Below are 22,158 nucleotides of genomic sequence, written 5' to 3'. Positions count from 1 at the left end.
TCACTGCATTGTTTACAAGATTAAGATGAGATTTGTTTATATATTTTACAAACTCACCATATTGTAGGACTGGCTCTAATGTAAAATATATATATTTATATTTGTATAATATTAACAGTTTAATTACACTGCTTTTACATTTTTATTTTGAGAAATAATATAAAATAAACAGCAAATATAGCTCTAAAGGGCTGAAAGACTGAATATCACTGTTTCTGCAATGACTCTTGAATGCTGATGGTGCTTCAGTCTCCCTTTTCCTGTAATGGGCGTTTGGTTTAAACACTTCTCTAATAATTACTTTAACCAACAAAAAGGTCAAAAATCAGCTTGGGGAAAAACTTGTTGCGGGACGTTGCTGGTGAAGGTGATGATGCAGTTGTTTATCATGTTGCAGCATGTGTGAAATATGTTTGTCACAGTTGCATCATGGGAAACGTGTCTCCTCTTGCTTTCATATGTTCTTTTTCCTTTTTTTCCTCCCTTCATTTTATTGCGAGAACAACGCTTAAGAGTCTCAAGAATACATTCCCAGTTTTAGGCGGCAATCTTTGACCAAGTTTTCAAAGGTGAGTATCATTATTTGAATAAAACTCCACTTTATCTTTTAATGTCAAGTTAGTTTGGAAATTATGTGTTTTTTCGTTTATTTTCGACGAAAACGCAGGGCACTCGAGCTATTATCTGCCTGCTCGGGGAGTGAGGGACCTAAAAAGCACTTGTGATCCGGTCGAATTTGACTCGGAAATGCGCCTAAAGTGAGGGGTCATCTGACACAATAATTATCATCAATCGATCCCCTGACATGTCTAGTGTCGTCCTCAAAAAGTGTATTCCACTTTCACGCCGCGGTTTTTATATTCTTCCGTCGTTTTTATCGTCACCCTCTTCGTTTGGTACAACGATTTTTCCTTCCCGTTTACATTCTTCAAGCCAACCAGCCAGCCATCATCTTCGGTGCGCTAGTTTGCCTTTACGAGGCCGCCGGGGTGGGCGGGGTCGACTGGTTTTCCTTTAAAATAGCTCATTCTGAATGAAAAACACTAGACTTGTGAGCAAGCGGAGAGCCCAATATGAAGAAACGAACAAACCCACGTTCAGTGCGCAAGGGGCGAGGTTTGTCTGGGAAACCCCGTGCCCTGAGTGGTTGGCATGTTCATTACGTCCCGCCCCAAAGGCGCTAATCCATGATGTGTTTGGGTTATCTGATAAAGGGCTCAGTTTTGATTGGGTGCCTATGCTGCCTATTACTGTTTTGTTTTTTTTTATAGCCATTGCATAAGCCACCTCGGGTATTTAAAAAAAAAAAAACAAAACTCAGGCTCCCGTGGAAGAGTGGAGTCTGTCATGTTGCTGTTAACTTCCAAATCATTTTAAATACAATGCGAAAGTTAATTTTCATTCTTTACAGCCTGTACACATATTTTATTCTGAACTTTCCGGAAGAAAAAAAAAAAAACCCCTGTCTGTTGAACATCTAAGAAATATGAAACTAAATTAATATGCAATCACTTTATTTTTATTATTGCTGTAACGAAAAAGATTGTCATAGATATGGGAAAAAGTGTCTGTATTTATTATTATTATTGTTGTTATTGTTTTTATTAATGCAGCCTTTTACTTGTTTTCTTCAGGTGATCTGTAGTAGCCATGGCCCGTACCAAGCAGACTGCCCGTAAATCCACTGGAGGTAAAGCTCCACGTAAGCAGCTGGCCACCAAGGCTGCTCGCAAGAGCGCCCCTTCCACTGGTGGTGTCAAGAAGCCCCATCGCTACAGGTGAGATGTCACCTAGCTCTCCTGGAAACTATAGTATAATGTAAACCTAATGTGTATGAAAAGAGCAGGCATCCGTCATTAGTCAGTCTTCTTAACTAGGGGCCCCCGTTGTATTGTTGCACATTCTCACTATAAGATAAGACTGACTCACTGCCAGTTTAATTTCCACCTCTGCACTTCAGGCCGGGTACTGTGGCTCTGCGTGAGATCCGTCGTTATCAGAAGTCCACTGAGCTGCTGATCCGCAAGCTGCCCTTCCAGCGTCTGGTGAGGGAAATTGCTCAGGACTTCAAGACTGACCTGCGTTTCCAGAGCGCAGCCATCGGAGCTCTGCAGGTCAGTAGCTCTCACTGATTAATTTCATTTTTAAAACAACAAAAAAACAGGCTATTTGTCATCTGTTCACTAAAATGCCTCTAATGTTGAATTTTTCTGCCACCTGCAGGAGGCCAGCGAGGCCTATCTGGTGGGTCTGTTTGAGGACACCAATCTGTGCGCCATCCACGCCAAGCGTGTCACCATCATGCCAAAAGACATCCAGCTGGCACGTCGCATCCGCGGAGAGCGTGCTTAAAACATTTTGATTTATTATACTCTGTCCTCTCGTCCCTTCGCCACTCATTTCTCCTTTTCCTTCCTCTATACTTAGTAGTTTGGTTTGAGGTTCTCTATATATATCATGATTGTGATAACCGTAAATGTGTGATCATGTCTTCTTTGGTGCTACCGGTAGCAGATTTTTCTTAGCGGTATCTTCATGTACTTTGAAATCATTCATCAGTTCTAATTAGTGAGCCACAGGAATACCTTGTGACCTCTATGAATAAGATGCTTTTGCGAACCAAGAATAGTGTATGATCTGAACATGGGAATAGAAATTAGCATTAAGGTTGAGTTTCATCTTCAGACAGACACATACATTGATATGAGTCTTCTGACTTTCTTTTCTTTTTTTTAAAAAACAAGTAGAAATTTGTTGTAAAAGTAGTAAGTTTTCTTTTGCTTTTTTTTTTTTTACGATATGGTGTATTTCTACTGTTGCTGTTTGATGTATCAAAATTCAAAAGATCAATTCTGGTTGTCAATTGGAAATGTCATTGTGCTATGATGACACTGCATGGTTTGACAGATGATGAGCGGCATATATGTAGCAGACCTTTGTTAATCATATTTTAATTTTCAGCCACGTTATCATGTCCAGGTAATATTATGACTTTTTGTTCCTCTCTCAGGTTGATATGGTAACCTTTTTTTTTTCTACTGTGTTCTTGATTTATGTTTCAGTCATTTTTAAGAGCAAAATATTTGTACTCCAGAATTCACATACAAACATAATAAACAGATTCTTGTGCTTAGATGAGTTGTGATTTTTATCTTGAAGCAATTTAAAGTCCCCAGCTTTGTATTTTTGGCATATTCATTTATAAAAATTAACCTAGTAAGATTAATTTCAGTTGTATTTATATAGCACTAAATCACAATAACAGTTGCTTCAAAGTGCTTTATATTGTAAGGTAAATACCCTGCAATAATAGAGGAAAAAAGATGACCATTTATAAGGAATTACTTGGTGACAGTAGGTAGGAAAAACGTCCTTTTAACAGGGGTTGGGGAGAAAAACTCACTCCAGGGACAAGGATAACTTTACTTACTTTTTTATTGTAAATTCATAAAACAGCAATAGTTAGTGAAAATACTATTAAAAATGTCGGAAGAACTACTCCAAAGTTATTTTTATTTTTTAAAATTAGTCCTTGTAAAACTAAATAACAGCATTTCGAATATGAAACATTTTGACAGTAGTTTTCCGACTGCTGCGAAAAAGCACTTAAAAACAACCTTTGAACTGTCACTGCATGAAGCCAACTTTTAAATGTCTCTTTCAGTTTGACTCAAATGTTAATACTTTAATTCGACAATAAAGAAGGCACTCAAAGGAAGCGCAGGCACTTCCGTTTTCTACATTTAGCTTTACCGACATTTAAAAGCCCGAAATGTTCGATTAAAAAGAAAACGTCAAACTAACTCCCCAGTGCCGGTGTTGTGCCAAAAAGTGATTTCCAATGTTTCCGTGTATTTTTTTATGTGTAATATCTTTACGTATGTTGGTAAATAGACTTCGGTGAACAGCGTTTACAAAGGGGTTATATATAGAATTAAAAGATTATCTGTTTTTTCAAGTATCTTTATAACTCTGTGTTATTGTACTCACATTATAACCAATCCGGTCCTTTTTCCCCACTTACAATATTTTTACAGAACTATTGTAATATTTGCTGCCATTTCTGCTGTCTTACTCTTACAAAAGACATTTTTAATGTTAATGAGATTTTTTTTAACTGCATAAATAAAGGTTCTATAAAAGTCGCTGCCAAAAACTGATTGCGGCTTCTACCTTGTTACACGAATGTTGTTTGTGGCTCAATATGACTTTGTGTCATCCATGAGGGATGCATTTGACATATGTTTCACATATTATAGGCCAACAAGTTACTTATAGCAGTTTAAATACGAGCAATCAGTTTTTGGCAAATACCGGAAATCAGTTTTTGGCAGACAATCACTTTTTGGCACAACACCGGGCAGCACCTGTCACTGTAACCACAGAAATGTTGTTAACGCCGTTGCATTGTGGGACGCATGATTGACGCGGCGGCCATTTTCCCGCTGGACGCTGCTTCCCATTGTGGATACGAAGAAGAAAATACAGCCAAGCGACACATTTCTCTCCACTTCTCTTCACTTTCCCTCTAGGTAAGCGTCTCGAAATGTGTCACCTGGTTCGTGGCTGAACTTTGAATTTTTCTGTTTGTTTTATTTACAATTCACAAGCTCGTTTGAGGGAGAAAAAGCAGTGTTTTCGTCGTGTGAGAAAATAAGACACACACGGCTGTCGAAGCGGCGGTGAAATGCAGTCCTCTTTGCAGCCGCTCAGATGAGCGGATATTCTGGTTCAAATTATGCGCCGGTTCAGCTCGGTTCTACGCTGCCATTAGGGGTCGTTCAGCATTCCTGTGTTCACCTATGAGTTCCTTAACATGTACTATCTCTGTTTTTTTCATTTTCCGATTCGCTGGAGCGTCGGAGAGTTGTAAAATTGAAGTTGTTTATGTGCTACCCGCTTGTTCTTCTGCCCTGGGTCTTTATCCCGCTTGCGCATCAAACCGCCGCCATCATCAGAGCGAGGTGGGCGGACCTAGTAACAGTGGAAGGTAGCTGGAGAGCCCGCCCATTTTAGTTTCCATACGCTGGTTGGCTCATGGTAATAGTTTTAGCTTTGCCAGCCAATCGTGTAGTCGTTCAACTTTGATTGACGCATGTCTGGCTGGTCGTCAACGGGAAATGTCTTGTGTGTTTATTTACTAGAAAAGTTGAGTAAATCTAAGTTGTCTGCTGCAACCTACAAGCTGCGGTAGCTGTGATTAAATAATTGCCTAATTTCAAATTGCCATTATTGAGCATATTCGACACAGCAGTAGCATTACATCAGTGCTGTTGCTGTAATAACAGAAAATAACACAAAATGCAATAAAAGGTTTTCCTGTTATCATATTTTAATTATTGGAGCCTTTCAAGCATTTAATGTATTTGTCCTCCATATTACTCAGCAAGAAAAAGAAGGCATTTGAAAAATTGTCCTATAAAATGCCAAATTCAACCTTTTTATTCACTCTTTTTCAGGTGATCTGTAGTAGCCATGGCCCGTACCAAGCAGACTGCCCGTAAGTCCACTGGAGGTAAAGCTCCACGTAAGCAGCTGGCCACTAAGGCTGCTCGCAAGAGCGCCCCTTCCACTGGTGGTGTCAAGAAGCCCCATCGCTACAGGTAAGGCAGGCAAAAACTAACTTGCAAAACTTCTCCTCTCCGTTTTTTTCAGCTTACTGTAAGGGTTTTGTGTTATTGTTTTTTCTTCAGGCTATCACTGATGTCTCTCCTCTTCTAAATGTGTTTATTGTTGCATATGCACAGTGCAAGTCAAAGCCAAGTTTAAAGTAAGTTTAATTTCCACCTCTGCACTTCAGGCCGGGTACTGTGGCTCTGCGTGAGATCCGTCGTTATCAGAAGTCCACTGAGCTGCTGATCCGCAAGCTGCCCTTCCAGCGTCTGGTGAGAGAAATTGCCCAGGACTTCAAGACTGACTTGCGTTTCCAGAGCGCAGCCATCGGAGCTCTGCAGGTCAGTATGAAATGGGGCTTTCAAGAGGAGTATCCCTCTGAAAAAATTCTCAGCTAGCTCTGCCCACACATGACTTTGGATGAGGTATCTGTACCTGACTGTTTCCACCTGAAACAGCCTGACTGCTCGCAGGGTTAGTTTCTAAAGCTGGCCAGACACTATGCTGGTTTGAATAAATGTGTGTGATGTGTTAACTCACACAATATGTTGATATTTAATCAGGGTCAGAACCTGCAGCCTCTGTGCTCACACTGTGCAGATCCATCATCCTGCCACCATGTGAAGCTCAGGGTTCTTGAAGCTGTGTGTTCAGTGTTGACACAACAAGAGAGAGGTGTCATTACTTTATGCATTTTTTTTTTTAAACATTGGCATGTTATTGTGCTTTTTTTTTTTTGTGCTGAAAATGTGATTTGAACCAACATTGCTAGAGTGCATTTTGCAAACTGTTGCACTCCTAAAATTTACATCTATATTGTATATCAGGTGTGCTGAAGACTTTATACAGTGTGCACACACACACAAACATATCTCTAGTATGTAGTTTAAAAAAAATTAAATCTCTGCACAATTTTGTTCAAGATTTTTTTTGTTTTTTTGTTTTTTTTGTTGTTTTTTTTTGCAAAATGACTGATGAACTCCAAAAGTGTAATAAATATACCAAATTCAAGTGATCATTGAAGTGATTGTTTCAGCTCTGCTGAAAACTGTTGCATTTCCTCTTTTCTGCAGGAGGCCAGCGAGGCCTATCTGGTGGGTCTGTTTGAGGACACCAATCTGTGCGCCATCCACGCCAAGCGTGTCACCATCATGCCCAAAGACATCCAGCTGGCACGTCGCATCCGCGGAGAGCGTGCTTAAACGCTCTCGTTCTCCCTCTTGGTCTTTCTCCTTCTCACCTCTTCCTGTCCTTCCTTCACCTTTCTGCCTCTCCATCCCTCTGCCCCTCACCCGCCGTCCCTCCCTCCCTCCCTGTGTTAGTAGTGTGTAGAGGAAAACTGATTATATTATAATTAAAGTGTATAGTCGTGTTTTTCTTAGTGCTCTCGGCAGCAGACTTCTAGGGTACTCTCTTTTTGTGCATGTACCAAATCTTTGGTGATGAGATCTCCTCAAGCACACATATCCTGGTTTGCACTGTTTCTAACAGGCTCTGTGAGAGAGTGGGTAACATGGATAAAGTGAGGAGAGAAACAGAGTAGAACAATGCAAACGTGGGAGGGACAAGCAGGAGGACAGGATGGCTGTTTTTTTTCTGCTGGGGGGACTCTGGTCTCCTTTCTGCAGCAGGGTGCTAGAAGAACTTGCCTGGTCCTCTCGTCCTGCTTCCTGTCCTGCCAGCCTCGGCTCAGCAGCAGTTTGTTTCTGCCCCAGAGAGCTGAGCCTGGACTTGGTGTCCTGTGTGTCTGCGTGAGTGTTGGCTCTGATCATCACAGCAAATTGTATACAGTCTATCAGCATCTTGGGGAAGTAGTTCTATGATTACCATATGGCTCATTGCTGTTATTCATTGTGTTGGGTTTTGTCTTTCCAAATAAGTCTCACAGTTGTGATTTTTTCTTTGTTTGTTTTATTTTATTTTTGAAACTATTTGACACAGAGTTGGGGGGATGAAACAGATTCAAAACAAAACAAATACAGAAAGCAGATTTGAAATATTTTTTTCTACTGAAATGTGATGCTACTGACTCTCAGTGACACCAAAGTTTGATCCTCTTGTACACGCTCTTATAGAGTTTAACCTCATCTGTCTGTTTGTTGTGTTCAAATTGGGTTCTAATTATTTAAAACCAAAGCTTATGAGCTCAAATGGTGTCAGAGATACTTTTTTAGCAGTGGCACGTTTTTTAATACCAAGACCTTTTTATAGCAAAGGCTCATCAAGATTTGTAACATTCTGTAAAACCAAAAGTTCTCAAAGTGTAAAAAAGATTTTTTTAAGAAAATAAAACAACTGATTAAAATGTGAAGGATATTCTGAATCAGCATTGAATGACTAATAATAGTCATTTTTTCTGTATACGTCCCCCCTGTACTTTTATTTTCTTCACTCTGGATCAATTGATCATCTGTATACCGCTTCTCAGGTTGACTTTTCACCCCTTTTAACTTAAATTTGTTTTTTGCTTTATTTGAGTTTCTTTTTTTTAAATGTTGAAGATAATGTTTCAATTAAACAATGTTTGTAATTTCCAGATTTGTCATATAAGGTGGTAATAAATGGATGTTACACACACTCCTCTGTGTCTGTGCTGCATAAATAAATGCTCTCAGGTGGATTGTTTATACCTGTTAAAGAAAGACCACTGTTCATTTACCAATAAGCTTTTCCAACAGTTTAGCAGCATTACAAAAGAGAAGTCTAAAATATATTAAGAATTTACATTTCGGTTCAGTCTACATGTAAATGGTTGCTGACCTGTATAGCTTCTTATTCTGTAGCAGGAATAAATAGCTAGAGTTGGTGCTGTAAGGATCCAGTTTATTGTGAAGAGTACTTTGTGCTCTGTAAGCTTTAAATATTTTTGGCTCTTCATTTTCAAACACTTACAAACTGCTCCCAACACATCAGAAACAAAAATAAATAAAATAGTTTTTATGACTCAATATGACCCCAAACTTTAAAACTTGAAGCTAAATGAGATGCACAAACAGCAGGTTCGAGAGCACCTGGGACTTCCTTAAGTTCCTTATATTATATTAATGGCAGTGACACCACTAGATGGCGCTACAACACAGTGTTTGTGACTTGAACTCATAGCTCCTCTACACCAAGAAATTAGTTACTTCTAAAATCACGATGGGCCTTAATTTAGAAATATATGTATATGATTGTAATTGTATGAATGAAATCAAAATATTTTTCCATCTTTCTTACCACTAATGTGGTTAACCATAATTAAGTTAACCTTAAGCTCAGCTCTAACATTAAATTTTATTTTTTTTTGTCCATTAAACTTTGCCTTTTAATATTTTTAGGCCCCTCTCTCTGACACACACAGATGTGAGACTCCCTTCCTGGGTTGACATCATTCCCCTCATCACTGTTTCATTTCATCCTTCTACTCCCTTGATTAAAAGGGATAAAGCCATGCCCTCAGCCATGTTCATCACAATAAAACACACACATTTGCCCATGTCGCTGCATGTCTGTGTGACCTCAGCTATACTGATTACAATGAAACGCACACAGACAAACAAACATCTAATCAAACACCAGCCTTTAATCCTTTTGTTTTGACCAACCACTGTACATTGGTGCAGACTTACAAACATGTATGGATGTACACCCACATACCCACAGACAAGCGATCGCTTCTGGGCACCATTTTTCTGTCTGATGTCACTTCTAATCAAAAGCTCACATGACTTTATTGAGTCAATACTTGTTTAATAACTTTCATACAAGACATGGTCTTTACATATATATATTTTTCCCCATGAGATCAGCATTCATACAACTACTCCAGCTGACAGGATTTCCATTTTTCCTTTTCAGTCCAGTGGAGTCAGACTAAATGTAACAAGTTGTTAGTTAATGTTAAAATGACTAAATGAACTACCTTTCAGTGTAAAAAAAAAAACCCCATCCTGGTTAGGAAAACCTGCAATGCGTACAACGACTAATTGTCACAGCTTTCCTTTATATTATTCTCTTTTCTTCTATGTCCATCCATGCTTCCATTTTCTGATGTTTATCCAGGACCATGTTGTGGTGGCCAAGACAGCGAATCCTAGACCTCCTCTCCTGGACACCTCCTTCAGCTCATCTAGGGGAACACCAAGGCATTTCCAGGCCACGCAAGAGATGTATACTGTCCAGCGTGTTGTAGACCTACCCCGGGGCCTGTTCATGGTAATACATGCCTGGAACACCTTGCCCAGGTGAGCCCCAGGAGGCATCCTACTCAGATAACCAAACCTACTCAGATCCCATGACCACAAGTGAGAGTAGGGATGTAGATTGCATCACTGCAGACACTGCACCAATCCGCTTATCAATCTCCCGCTCCAATCTTCCCTTACTCATGAACAAAACCCAGAGATATTTTAACTTGGGGATGCTAATTCTCATTCCTGCGTGGTCGAGCTTGAAGCCACCACCTTACAAAGCCAACAAAATTGCAGTGTTCCACACCTAGGATGAAAACTACATCGTTACATCCTCGACTGGCACCAACCACCTTGTGGCCACAGCTCCGTGCAGCATTGTTTATTTAGACTCAATGTTCCAAAGCTTCCATCCGAAGGATTTATTAGCTCTTCTCTTTATCCAAGTGTCCAAGACATGAGATCATAGATGTCACGAAATGATTACAAAAACAGTCATCAAGTTGCACCTCATGCTTTTATGTACAACCTTATACTTGAACATCGTGCTTGTTATGGACAAATTGTGATTAGCACAAGTTCAGTAACAGAATAACATTCAGGTTCAGATCAGGCAGATCTGGGCACTCTGAAGTGACCAACAACAGTCAGGACCAGTTCCCCGACCTGAAGGCACAGACACACAACCCTCTTGTGCACAATGGAAAATCTGAACGTACAGATAGCAAGCCGGGGGGATACAAGAATAGCCACCCTGGCCTGCCACTGCTCACTGCAGGCAACTCCAGTTTGAAACAAAGTCCAGTCCCTTTCAAGGAGACTGGTTCCAGAGCCAAAGTTCTGAAGTTGGGCTTTGAGGTGAGCCCTATTATATCTATCCAGTGTCTCGCAACCTTATACGCAAGGCCAGGCTCCTCCCCCACATGAGATGTGACATGCCATATCCCAAGATCCAACATTCCAACAGCCAGGGGTTTGACTGTCAGAGCCTTTGTCCTTGAATGCCACCCAACACCCCGTGTTCTCATTTAAATTCCACCCTCAGTCGTGAGTTAAACTGACCAAAGTGCCCCAGCCTGTATAGCAGTGGGTGTTAGGTGATTGGGGGGGGGGGGGAATATCACCTGATCAATAAGTTTGACAAGCTGATTTTTTACATCCCATGATTTACCTTTATATGCTTTGTCTCGCTTCATGTATTTAAATTTTTTTAAAATGACAGCTCAGCAGATAAATTTGTATTGGATTATTTGAAACATCCATACCAGGATCAGACTTAAGCATCCTGCCGCGGTGGCACAATAACCCAGTCTGTTTCCTGTTCCAAACGGGACGCATTTTCCCAGATTATACTGAAAATTGGCTTCACACACTTACCCAGTTAATTATACATGAAATAATTTCATGCTCTGGATGAAAGGAACACCCTACTAATTGTCAGTTGCAGGATTTCATGGCAGAATATGAAAAGAATGGTCTCTTTCAGGATTTGGACCTGAAGGGTAGCATGGTGGTAGCAGGTGAGCCAGGCCTTTATTGTTCTGAATAAGCTGCAGTAACGAGGAATTACTGTGTGAAATATTTGTGTCTAGCTTTTGCCACTGATTGGAGCCTCTCTAGCTTTTCTTTGCTCTTTAGAAACATTCAGTCTGCTCTTAAAACAAAGAATCATCATGTGAAACCACTACAGCTCTAATAGCTCAACATATAATGGACTCTGCATGTCAACACATTAAAGAGGTATGATCCTAGTTATTCTTCTTTCTATTTCATGCTTTTGTCTATGTGCGTGTTTCAGTGTGTATATGTGTGTGTATTTGTACACAACTGTGCATTCACCTTCCCCAAGGTCTGCGTAGTGGCGCTCCATCTGTGGCACTCAGGGGATTACAGCCAATCTGTCTGTCTGCTGCTCAAAGTGCTGACCGTCAGACCAGCAGCAGATTAACACAGTGCTGGGATTGGGAGGAGTGGAGGGGGGGGAGTGGGCAAATGAGGGAAGTGGGTAGATGTTGAGGAAGAGAGAGAGAGATGAGTGTGTGTGTGTGTGTGTGTGTGTGTGTGTGTGTGTGTGTGTGTGTGTGTGTGTGTGTGTTGGGGGAGAAGGGGGCAAGTTGAGGGGTCGACCCCAGATTAGAACAGAACTGGTACAGTGCGTATGTGTGTGTGTTTGTGTGTCTTATCTGGGGGAGGAGGGGGTGTATACATAGGACAGAAGGAGAAGAAGGAAGAGGGACAGATGTATATGGTGGGGGGGAACGAGTGGGGGCCAAAACTGGCATAAAACTCTATGCAAACAGGCATCTCCACTGTTTAAACCAGTTGAAACAGTTCAAATGGATCAATCTCTAAAATCTAAACTCTAAAGCATTAAAATTTGTCAGACGTGAAGGTGAAGGTGAAAAGTCTGATGTCATTTGTTTCTTTGTTTCTTTGTTTAATAAGGATCCCCACTAGCATCAGCCTTAGCTGTTCTTCCTGAGGTCCTTGCTCTCAATCCAACATCCACAACACATGAATAGAAACGAGCAGGTTGTTCTCATACAGACGCCACCGCGTTTCAGAGAGAGAATTAAAAAGCTACCTTATAACAGGACATAAATCCATCTTATTCTTTATTATTTCTAATTGATTGTGTTATCGCATGTCCAACTTACATCCTTGTAATGCAGTTTTAAGACGGGTCATGTGTGCGTTCAAATTCACCTAACATATGTAGCATGTCCCCATCATTATCCAAACAATTATAATCACAGTTTTTATTGGGTTATATTTAAAGTGTTCAATTGGGCCTCAATGTGCTGTAAAGGAGCCAGATGAGACCTTACTTGGATGAGAGTGTAGTATGCTAAGTTAAGCTAAGAAGCTAGGCAGTTTATTTTCCCAAGGGGTCACATGATAAACTGTGACTGTTGTGGAGGGCCACACCAATAAGGTGAACTCAGTTTTGATCTGTATTCATTTGATCTCTTTATAAGCTTATTGGTGTGACCCTCAACAACAGTCTCATGTGGCACCTTGGAAAAATTAATTGGTTAGCCCTGAAATGCTAGCCAGATTGGTTAGCAAGCTGCATTCACAAACTGTAAAGATACCAGGCACAATCATGCTTCTAAGTGACGACAGATTAACCAAAACTAGAGCACAAGCTTCTTGGATGGGCAGTACCTCAAAGAGGGACATAGTATTTTTCAGGTGACTACACCAAAAATGCTCTTGGAGGTCAAATTGAGTGGATAGTAGCGATAGTAGCCTGTTCTGGCATCCACCCATGCCCCTAACCTCACAATAAGTAGGTGAAATCAAACTGAGACTGAAGTGGGTTTAACCTCACTTGTCCTGTGAAGTCCAGCTGGGATGTCTGGCAGAAGATGGACGTAACATTGGGTTTTTTGTTTTTTGTTGTTTTGTTTTTTTTATTGTATGGTTGCAGCATTTGGGGATGTAGTCACTGTGGGAGGGCGGTGAATGGGTTAAGACTACAAGAGTGGACCACAGAGATTACTGTAATGTACTAGTGCACCACAAAGAGACTAGTAAGTGGGGGTGATGAGGAACTGGAGGTTGTGGGGGGCTGGGGTGGATGGAGTTGGGAATTGCTCTGAGGGATTAACTGTGGTCTCCTGTTAACACAAGCTGGTTGTCAGCTAGCAGCACAGCAGGGTTCAGTGGAGTCCCACACATGCTGTTTAATAAAGACTGTAGCTGTACACACTGTGTGTGGACAATGAGGGGGACATAAGAACAAAAGAAAAAATAGCTGAATACTAAGGACTACATGTGGGGTTAGCGCAAGTGATGGTTTTCATGTAGCTTTTTAATCCACTTAATGCTGAAGTGCGATTCCACTGGTCAGTATATATGTGGTCAGAGAAAAGATAAGATAACCTTTATTAGTCCCACGCATGGGAAATTTGTTTTGTTACAAAGGTGGACAGATGAAAGTTGCATAGAAAAATTAAAGAAAAAACACTGGAATAATATATCCATAAGATACTGTACACAATAGAATATAATAACAATAAAATAAAATACTATATACAATCAAATAAAATAGAATACAAATGCTATATACGATATGAGTATGATACAACGATGCCAGAAAGAGTATTGCACTTAGTGTTATTGCTATTGCACATGTGTGGATGTGTGTGTGTTTGATCAGTTGAAGTCTTTGTTGTGGAGTCTGCCAGCAGTGGGGAGGAAAGACCTGCGAAATCTCTCCATGTCCCACATCGTGGGTGCCGCAGCCACTGAAGGAGCTGCTCAGTGCTGTTAGAGTCTCCTGCATGGGGTGGGAGATGTTTTCTAAAATGCTGTTACATTAGAATGATAAAGGTATATAGGTTAAAATTAGGTAACCTGCTGACTGTCTATAAAAAATCCCTTTGTCTGGAAAACAAAAAGGGAAAAGTGATGCCTTAAAAAGGGGGTGCCTTAAAAATGCATTCTTACTGATGGCCAGCAGGGGGTGACATTTCTTATTGCAAAAGGAAGTCAGATTGTATTGAAGCCTATGAGAAGAATTGCCCTTCTCCTCACTTGATTTACGGCCTCAGTAAAAACCTTCTTGACCAGTTCTTTTCTTGATCAATTGTTTCCAGTCTTATTTTTATACAATATGATATTAATATGGTGAATTGCTCTTACAATTATTTCAGAAGAAATAATAAAGTTGTGCATGTTTTCTTGTGAGTGAAAGATCTTAAAGATCAACACAAAGCTTTGAAAAAGGCTTTCTTTCATTGAGGGAAGACTACTGTTAACCAGAAAGACTTACACGCTCATGGCTAGCTAAGAATGATCAATTAACCCAGCATGCATGTGTCTCTGGATAACATAAAAAAAAAGCCCACACAGTCACAGGGAGAACCTACAGGCAGCACTAAACCCTGCTCATATAACACAGCAAAGTTAAGATCAATCACTCAAGTGAAACGAGTAAGTAAATGAGTAGAGACACATTTTGCATCCCTGTTCATGTTACTGTGCAGCACCAGTGTGTCCCTGTGTGCATGTGTGTGTCTGTGCTGGCTTGCATCGCTTAGGCCATGTGCTTCTCTAGTCACACTGCTACCAGAAGCAGGCGAGGAGGGAGGGAGAACATACAGTCTGCAGACACATGGGAAATGCTCGGCAGCCTCTCTACAGCGCCCTTCGTTGAACAGTTAAGAACTGCAGTTTTGTGACTGACTGGTCAGTCTCTCCCTATCCTTATATTTCCTCCTCATGTTGTGTCTGTTTTTCCAAATTAAATACAACTGCAGGACGTGTGCATGGGCAGTGAAACAGAAACATGGATAGCAAGCAGTTTCCCCCGAGAATATAGTGACTTTCTTTGCTTTTAACTACTTAAGAACAAAATAATTGATGGTTACAGCAGGACAAAGACAAATATTGCGTCGATTCTATGAGCCATGTACAGTCAAAAACGATCTTTTAAGCCTTTGCGTGTTTGCACGGCACAGACTGCAGGCTCGATGCCCATGATTTGGCAATGAATAGATGCCGTTTCTTGATGAATTCTTCATCTCGTCACAGTGACACACAGTAAATATTTGTGTGAGTGTGAGGCTGCTCGCCCGTCACAAACACCCTGGCTGTTGATGTGTTTTTTTGGCAGACACACTGACATGTAAATAGCCACCGAGTCACAGAGTCGGAACAAACATGTTGACTTGTTGTTTCCAGAAGGAGTGTGTGTTGTTGGTGTGTGCTTATGTGTGTGTCTGACTCACATTTTGTAACTTAATGGAGGCACCCCTGACCCCCACCCCTCCCGCTCCCACGCCACAAGTTTGTGATTGGTCTGCAGCTCCAGCGTTGGGGATTAGGCCATGTTTCCCCACTTTACGTCCCCTGTTCCTCTCTCGCTCTCCTCTTTTCTATTCCTCTCTCCCATTCTCCCTGCGTCACATGATCCATTACATCACGGGATTGAGGTCAGAGCTGGATTAGGGCAAGCTACGTGAGCGAGCGAGCAAACGAGAGAGGCAACGCTGGAATTACTGAAAGTGAAGGAGGAGAAATGGGTAGGTAGTCGTTGTTTATGGGGGGGATCAGATGGCCTACAGATGACGAGTGAGGGGGAGAAAACTGAGACAAAGACAGAGGAGGGGGGACAAAAACATGGAGTGGGGTTTTAGGCTAAAAAGCAGGACTTTTGGTCCTGTGACATGTAAAATGCTCTGATGCAGCTCCATGAAGGTAAAACATGTGTAAAGTATTCCAGGATATTAAAGAAGTGTTCATACTGAAGTAAGAAAACACAGGTAACATAAATGTGGTGGAGTGATGGGGACAAAGGTCAGCGGCTCTCAGGCAACACTGGATGCTATCAGACACAGAGGGCAGTGACGAGTGGTGATTACCAGTGTAATCCACAGAAAATACAGCATATGTAGTGGTCAAAGTAGAAACACTGAAAATGAGAACAACTGTAGGTAATAAAATACTGATAACTGATACGTGTTTGAGCCACGTGTAAAGGCCAAGCACATCTGTAAGTGAAGCTGGAATTTGTTACAGTGAAGAGATTGGTCCCAGTTTAGATTTTCACCTACATGCAATTATTATGTTAACACTAGCATGAGACAGATGCTGTTTTTTATAATGTTTTTTTGTAATAACAATAATGTTTAACTGCAATTACCAAAAGCACATAGCATCTAACACTGACTATACTTTTGCCAATATTGCTTAAATCTACATGTGATTATATTTACTATATCTATATCTCTAACCAACCCTAACATGATTGAATATAGTTTTGTATTTTCTAATTAATTTTATTTCCATTTTGAATTTTTGTTTTTAATTTCATTTACTTTCAGTATTAGTTTCACTCTTTTTCATTATTGCTGCATCACGGGCATATGTTAGAGGCAGGGTTTCGGAAATCAGTACAGGTATTACAACAAAAGCACAAAACTTTTTGAAAGCAATTGACTCACAGTTTTGTATACATCCAAAGTCTCAATAAACACGACGGGCAAGGTTTGATACAAATGTATCAATTGTAATGCAATTGTAAACCCTTTATTAAAAAAACCTGGCCTTCACCCTTTAGTTTCCTCAAATTTTAGGCCCATTTCAAAACTTTCATTCCTTTCAAAAATATTGGAAAAAAATCGTTTTTACCCAAGTGAATACGTTTTTAGATACTAATGGTATCATGGATGTTTTTCAGTCTGGTTTTAAACATTTACACTCCACTGAAACAGCACTTTTTAACGATATCTTTTTAGCTAATGATTGTGGAAGTGTTGTGATCCTTGTGCTTTTAGATCTTACTGCAGCGTTTGATACTGTTGACTATAGTATTCTTATCTCCTGTTTGGAACACCTGGTTGGCATCAAAGATGCAGCACTGGATTGGCTTCGTTCATATTTGAGTGGCAGAACGTTTAGTGTTAATGTTGAAAATTTTGAGTCCACTTCAGCCCCTCTTTCTTGTGGGGTACCCCAGGGCTCAATCCTTGGCCCTCTTCTTTTTTCATTATACCTGCTCTCTTTGGGGTCTATTTTTACAAAACACAAAATATCCTTTCACTGCTACACAGACGACTGCCAAATTTATTTGCCTTTAGCACCAAATGGCCCAGGCTCCATCCAAATCCTTTTGAACTGTCTTGAAGATGACAAAGCTTGGATGGCTCTGAACTTTTTGAGTTTCAATGAGAGTAAAACGGAGGTGATTGTATTTAGACCTAATAATATTTCATGCAACCCGCTTGGGAATTGTGGTTGGCTAGGGTCTTATATCAAACAGCACGTGGCAAATTTGGGAGTCATTATGGACTCGGATTTTAAATTGAACAAACATATTAGTTCTGTGTTGCAAAAAAGCTTTTTCCAGTTGAGGCAAATAGCAAAGCTGAAGCCAGTTTTATCAAGACGTGGCATGGAGAAGGTAATACATGCCTTTATTTCAACTCTACTACTACTGTAATGCACTGTATGTTGGAGTCAGCCAAGGATCATGCTGCCCGCCTCTTGACTGGTACCCACAGGCATGAACATGTAACTCCTATCCTGTCCTCTTTTCATTGGCTTCCTGTTCAATTAATTTCAAAGGTCTAACGCTGGTTTATAAATGCTTTAATGGTCTTGCTCCCCCATACCTTTCTGAGTTACTTCAGCCTTATATTCCTTCGTGGACCCTTAGATCAGCTGACCAGCTCCCGTTGGTTGTCCCAAAATCTAGGCTAAAATGTAGAGGAGACCGAGCCTTTTCAATTTTGGCCCCCAAACTCTGGAATATGCTGCCTTTAAATATTAGACAGGCATCTTCGTTTCCTGTTTTTAAGTCGCTTTTGAAAACACACCTTTTTTCGATAGCATCTAGACTGGTGTGAGTTGATATGTTCATTATGTGTATTATTATGTGTTTATGTGAGTGTCAGTGTTTTTATCTTGTGTTTTACCCTTTTGTTTCTGTACAGCACTTTGGGCAAACTTTCTGTTTTTAAATTTGCTATATAAATAAATTGGATTTGGATATAAGTCTTGTACATACATTGGGAAAGCTACAAAAATTATGTCTGTATAAAAACTTCATGGTGAATAACTTTAACAAACTTAAATGGATTGGTTCTTATGCTTATGTAGCATTTTGCTACTCTATCTGAGCACCCAACGTGCTTTATACAACATGCTCCATTCACCCGTTCATACAAGCACGTTTTCTCTACTTTTTTTTCTCTTTTTCTTGTCTAACATTCACAAACATTCATTCTCTGAAGAATCCATGGACGAGCAACTTGGGGTTAGATATCTTACCCAGGGACACTGAGACACGCAGACTGAGGAAGCCAGAGACTGAAGCACCAACCTTGTGATTAATAGCTCAACTGCTCTACCTCCTGAGCCCTTACATGTTGCATATTGCGTGAGTAGTGTTGTCTCAAGCCAAATGCTGCAACTTATGCACAGAACTTATGATAATAAGATTCTTCTTCTGCAAATTAACTGGTCCGGCACTCTCACAAAACTTTTGGTTAATGCAAAATTATCTTTCAATTTGTTTTCAAAGACAACTCGGGGGAAAAGAACGTAAACACAAACTCCCTTTTGAAATGAGTCATCCATAAATAGTAACATTTCCCTTGAGCTTCAAATGTATCCATCCATCCAATCTCCACCGATGGAGCCTACTTATCCCACCTGCCATAGGTTGAGAGGTGGGGTACACCCTGGACACGTCACCAGTCTGTTACAGGGCTAACCTAGCCTTTTTTAGAATCACCAGCTTGCAGCAAGGTGGAGTAGGAGATAGCACTTTGGTCTCACAGGCCTTTCTGTGTGGAGTCTGCATGTTCTCTGATGTTTGTGTGGATTCTGTCCGGGTACTCTGGCTTTCTTCCTCAGTGCAAAGACATGCAGTTAGTGGGGGTGAGGTTATTATGTGTGAATGGTTGAAAAAAAATGTATGAATACATTTAAAGAATCTCCCATCTTCCTCGTCTCCATCTGTTTCACACCCTCTTTCTTACAGGTGCGCTACATAGACACACAGCCTGCTCATTAATACTAAGTAACAAACTAATAAAATGGTCCAACATTTAGCTCTGGCTCAAAAACTGAGTCATTTGTAGGAAAGTCCTACCTAATCTAGGTAACAAGACTAAAGTTCATAAGTACAGGATGTGAGACAGCTTGTGTATATGTATGGTTAAAATAATATTTTTATGGTAACACCAACATCTCACATTTTTTAAGAAAGAAAAGGGATTCTGACAAATTTAGTGTTACCACAGAGTTCGTTCTGGTAAACAGCACCTAAGTTGACCCTGCAATTAAACAGGAGAGATCAGGGTGAAGCTGTGGGAGCCAGACTGAGGATTAGACTACTGGCACAAAACTGGATCTGGGGTTCCTCCAGCATCCTGTGCAATCAATCCCAGTCACACAGTTGAGAAACGTGGTTCCAGCAGTGCTGCCTGCAGTGGAACGAGGGTGAGCGGCAACCCTGATCAGCAGCATCCATGTTCATACAGCGCTTTCCTTGTAATATCTTCTCCCTGTTCTACTTTGACATGCTGATGTTTGATGGACTTCATCTGTGTTATGTCATGATTTTATTTTTCTATTTGCAAGAGGTCAAAGTTTAATTAACCATACTTAATGTTCAATGATGGACTGGGCCTGCGACAGCATCTGTCAGCAGGGGGAACATTGGAACCAATTTGTCATGTGGAGAGGGAGAAGGCTTTAATCCCGCCGATGAAAAGAGAAATGTCCACAGAAAGATGGACATAGAGATGATGAGCGAGAGTGATGGCGTGGATGGAGAGGAAGAGGAGGACGAGAAGGAGGAGGAGGAAGAGGGAGACAGTAATCCCATCTAATTCACTTAGTGTTGCGCTGAGGGAGCAGGACACTAAGAGGATTTGGGACATTCTCTAAATTAGATCAGCAAGAATAACAAACTGCAAGGAGAGGTGGAGAGGAGGGAACGAAGGGGCACACTGGAGGAGGTGGTGGGGAGGAAGGGTCAGACGAGGGGAGGCGGCGTGAAGGAAGGAACATGTGAGAAGAAGGGAGAAAGAGAAGGGTGCAGAGGGAGAAGAGGTAGGTTACATGCAGCGGGAAAGAAGTCAAACGAAACCTCCGATGGGAGGTGGGACATCAGAAAGAGTGGCACAGGCACCAGAGAGGTACTGAAATGGCCACACTGCTACCTGTTGCCTCAGGTTCAGTCACTCGGATACATGCTCTCACTAGCTCCAAATGCCAAGTGCCTCCATAATCCAGACAACTGTTTGAGTGAAGCATATCATTAATCTGCGGCTCTAAAGTCTGACTTTTACTATTAGTGATATTAACTAGGTGTTAAGTTGTAATCTGCAGTAAAGCCCTAAGCAGAAGTGTATGCTGAGGCTGACAGTGGCTGGTTGATCCATTCATAGTGTAATACTGATCTTGTTACCACTGTTAGCTGCAGATCACTCACTACTTACACTGCAGTACTATGTGATTTAGAAGTATTACTGGACCATTACAAATCTTATTTAAATGATTGATACGAATTATTATTTTTAATGTCTCTTATGTAATCTGTGCAGAGACTAGGGCTATGCTATGCTACGATGTTGAGGTATGATAAATAATATCTGATGCTAAAGACTGACAAATGAAAAATAAATGACTAACTCGTTACCAAATACGTGACACAGTTAATCTTAGGTAACTTTACTGAGGAACAGTTGTGCTATGATAAATAATTACATTTTAATACTGTATGTATCACCTCTTTGGTTTCTCATTGAGAGTTCCAGTGAACAGCTAACAAATACAAGTTTAACACTTGGATTCAATTTCTTGATAGCCAAGGAGCACAAAATTTAACATTTATTTACAATAAAACAAGTCCAGGGCATTTAAAAAACTAAAACCAAGCTAAAAGTCCTACACATATACAATGTATGACAGGTGCAACAGTCTTGACATGGATGTTCTTGCACCAACCATCACAGAAAACCCTCTTCTTCATTGGTTGGTTGAGAAAGGCCTTACTGCATACAACTCCTCCACTATATCCAACACCAGTTCAGCAGACACTTCCAGGGCCAATCTCCTTGGCTTCTGTCTGGCTTCCCCATCCTGTTGCTCTGCTGAAGCTCTGCAGTCTTCATGCTTTCATGCCATTCTGCACATGCTCTGTGACTCCTATCGACTTGCCCACACCTCCCATCTTTTATGCAGTGTGAGCAGGTGTTAATGCAGGTGTTGTTATGGTTGGGTAGGAAGTAAAACACCCAACAAACTTCAAAATAAAAGCATGCAAAAATATATACAAACATGCATAAAACCATGCTATAAAAATAAACCAATAAAAGACAGAATACCAAGAGTCAAGTTAAGAGGAAACCAGGCACTGCTCATCACCAGGCCAATACCAACCCTACAGTGAAGCATGGTGGTGGCAGCAACATGCTGTGGGGATGTTTTTCGGGAGCAGAAAGTAGGAGACTAGTCAGTGTTGAGGGAAAGATGGATGCAGCAATATGCACAGACATCCTTGATGTTAAACTGCTCCAGTGCCCTCTGGACCTCAGACTAGTGTGAAGGTTCATATTCCAATAGAACAACCCTAAGCACACAGCCAAAACACTACTTGGCTGTGTGCTTAGGGGCCACTCTGTGAATGTCCTTGGGTCCAGAGTCCAGAGTTGAACCTGATTGAACATCAGATCTCTTGAGAGATTTAAAAATGGCTGTGTACTGACATTCCCCATCCAACTCGATGGATCTTTAAGAGGTTCTGCAAACAAGAATGGGAGAAACTGGTCCATAAACAGGTGTGCCAAGCTTCATCATACTCAAAAAGACGGTACTTTCTACCAAAGCTGCTTCAAAAAAGGATTGAGCA

General features: G+C 40.8%; 2 protein-coding genes across 2 annotated transcripts; both read left to right on the top strand.

Moving 5' to 3' along the window:
- The first annotated feature begins 445 nt into the window (after positions 1–445).
- LOC113035788 (histone H3.3) lies at positions 446–3,133 on the top strand. Its single transcript, XM_026191507.1, has 4 exons — positions 446–569; positions 1,635–1,778; positions 1,961–2,114; positions 2,224–3,133. Exons 2-4 carry the CDS (start codon positions 1,651–1,653, stop codon positions 2,350–2,352), a joined length of 411 nt encoding a protein of 136 aa, XP_026047292.1. The 5' UTR covers positions 446–569; positions 1,635–1,650; the 3' UTR covers positions 2,353–3,133.
- Positions 3,134–4,364: 1,231 nt separating this feature from the next.
- On the top strand, positions 4,365–7,557 carry LOC113035789 (histone H3.3). Its single transcript, XM_026191508.1, has 4 exons — positions 4,365–4,532; positions 5,460–5,603; positions 5,801–5,954; positions 6,687–7,557. The coding sequence occupies exons 2-4, from the start codon at positions 5,476–5,478 to the stop codon at positions 6,813–6,815; spliced, it is 411 nt and encodes a 136-aa protein (XP_026047293.1). The 5' UTR covers positions 4,365–4,532; positions 5,460–5,475; the 3' UTR covers positions 6,816–7,557.
- The last annotated feature ends 14,601 nt before the right edge of the window (positions 7,558–22,158 follow it).

This window comes from Astatotilapia calliptera, chromosome 14 (assembly GCF_900246225.1).
Source record: "Astatotilapia calliptera chromosome 14, fAstCal1.2, whole genome shotgun sequence".
Classification (NCBI taxonomy): domain Eukaryota; kingdom Metazoa; phylum Chordata; class Actinopteri; order Cichliformes; family Cichlidae; genus Astatotilapia; species Astatotilapia calliptera.
The sequence above is the reverse complement of the archived record's forward strand: the minus strand, read 5'-3'. Positions and strand labels throughout refer to the sequence as shown.

Coding starts and splice junctions, on each gene's coding strand:
- LOC113035788 (XM_026191507.1), top strand. CDS start 1,651: ATGGCCCGTACCAAGCAGACTGCCCGTAAATCCACTGGAGGTAAAGCT. Junction 1,779..1,960: donor AAGAAGCCCCATCGCTACAG/GTGAGATGTCAC, acceptor TCTGCACTTCAG/GCCGGGTACTGTGGCTCTGC. Junction 2,115..2,223: donor CAGCCATCGGAGCTCTGCAG/GTCAGTAGCTCT, acceptor TGCCACCTGCAG/GAGGCCAGCGAGGCCTATCT.
- LOC113035789 (XM_026191508.1), top strand. CDS start 5,476: ATGGCCCGTACCAAGCAGACTGCCCGTAAGTCCACTGGAGGTAAAGCT. Junction 5,604..5,800: donor AAGAAGCCCCATCGCTACAG/GTAAGGCAGGCA, acceptor TCTGCACTTCAG/GCCGGGTACTGTGGCTCTGC. Junction 5,955..6,686: donor CAGCCATCGGAGCTCTGCAG/GTCAGTATGAAA, acceptor TCTTTTCTGCAG/GAGGCCAGCGAGGCCTATCT.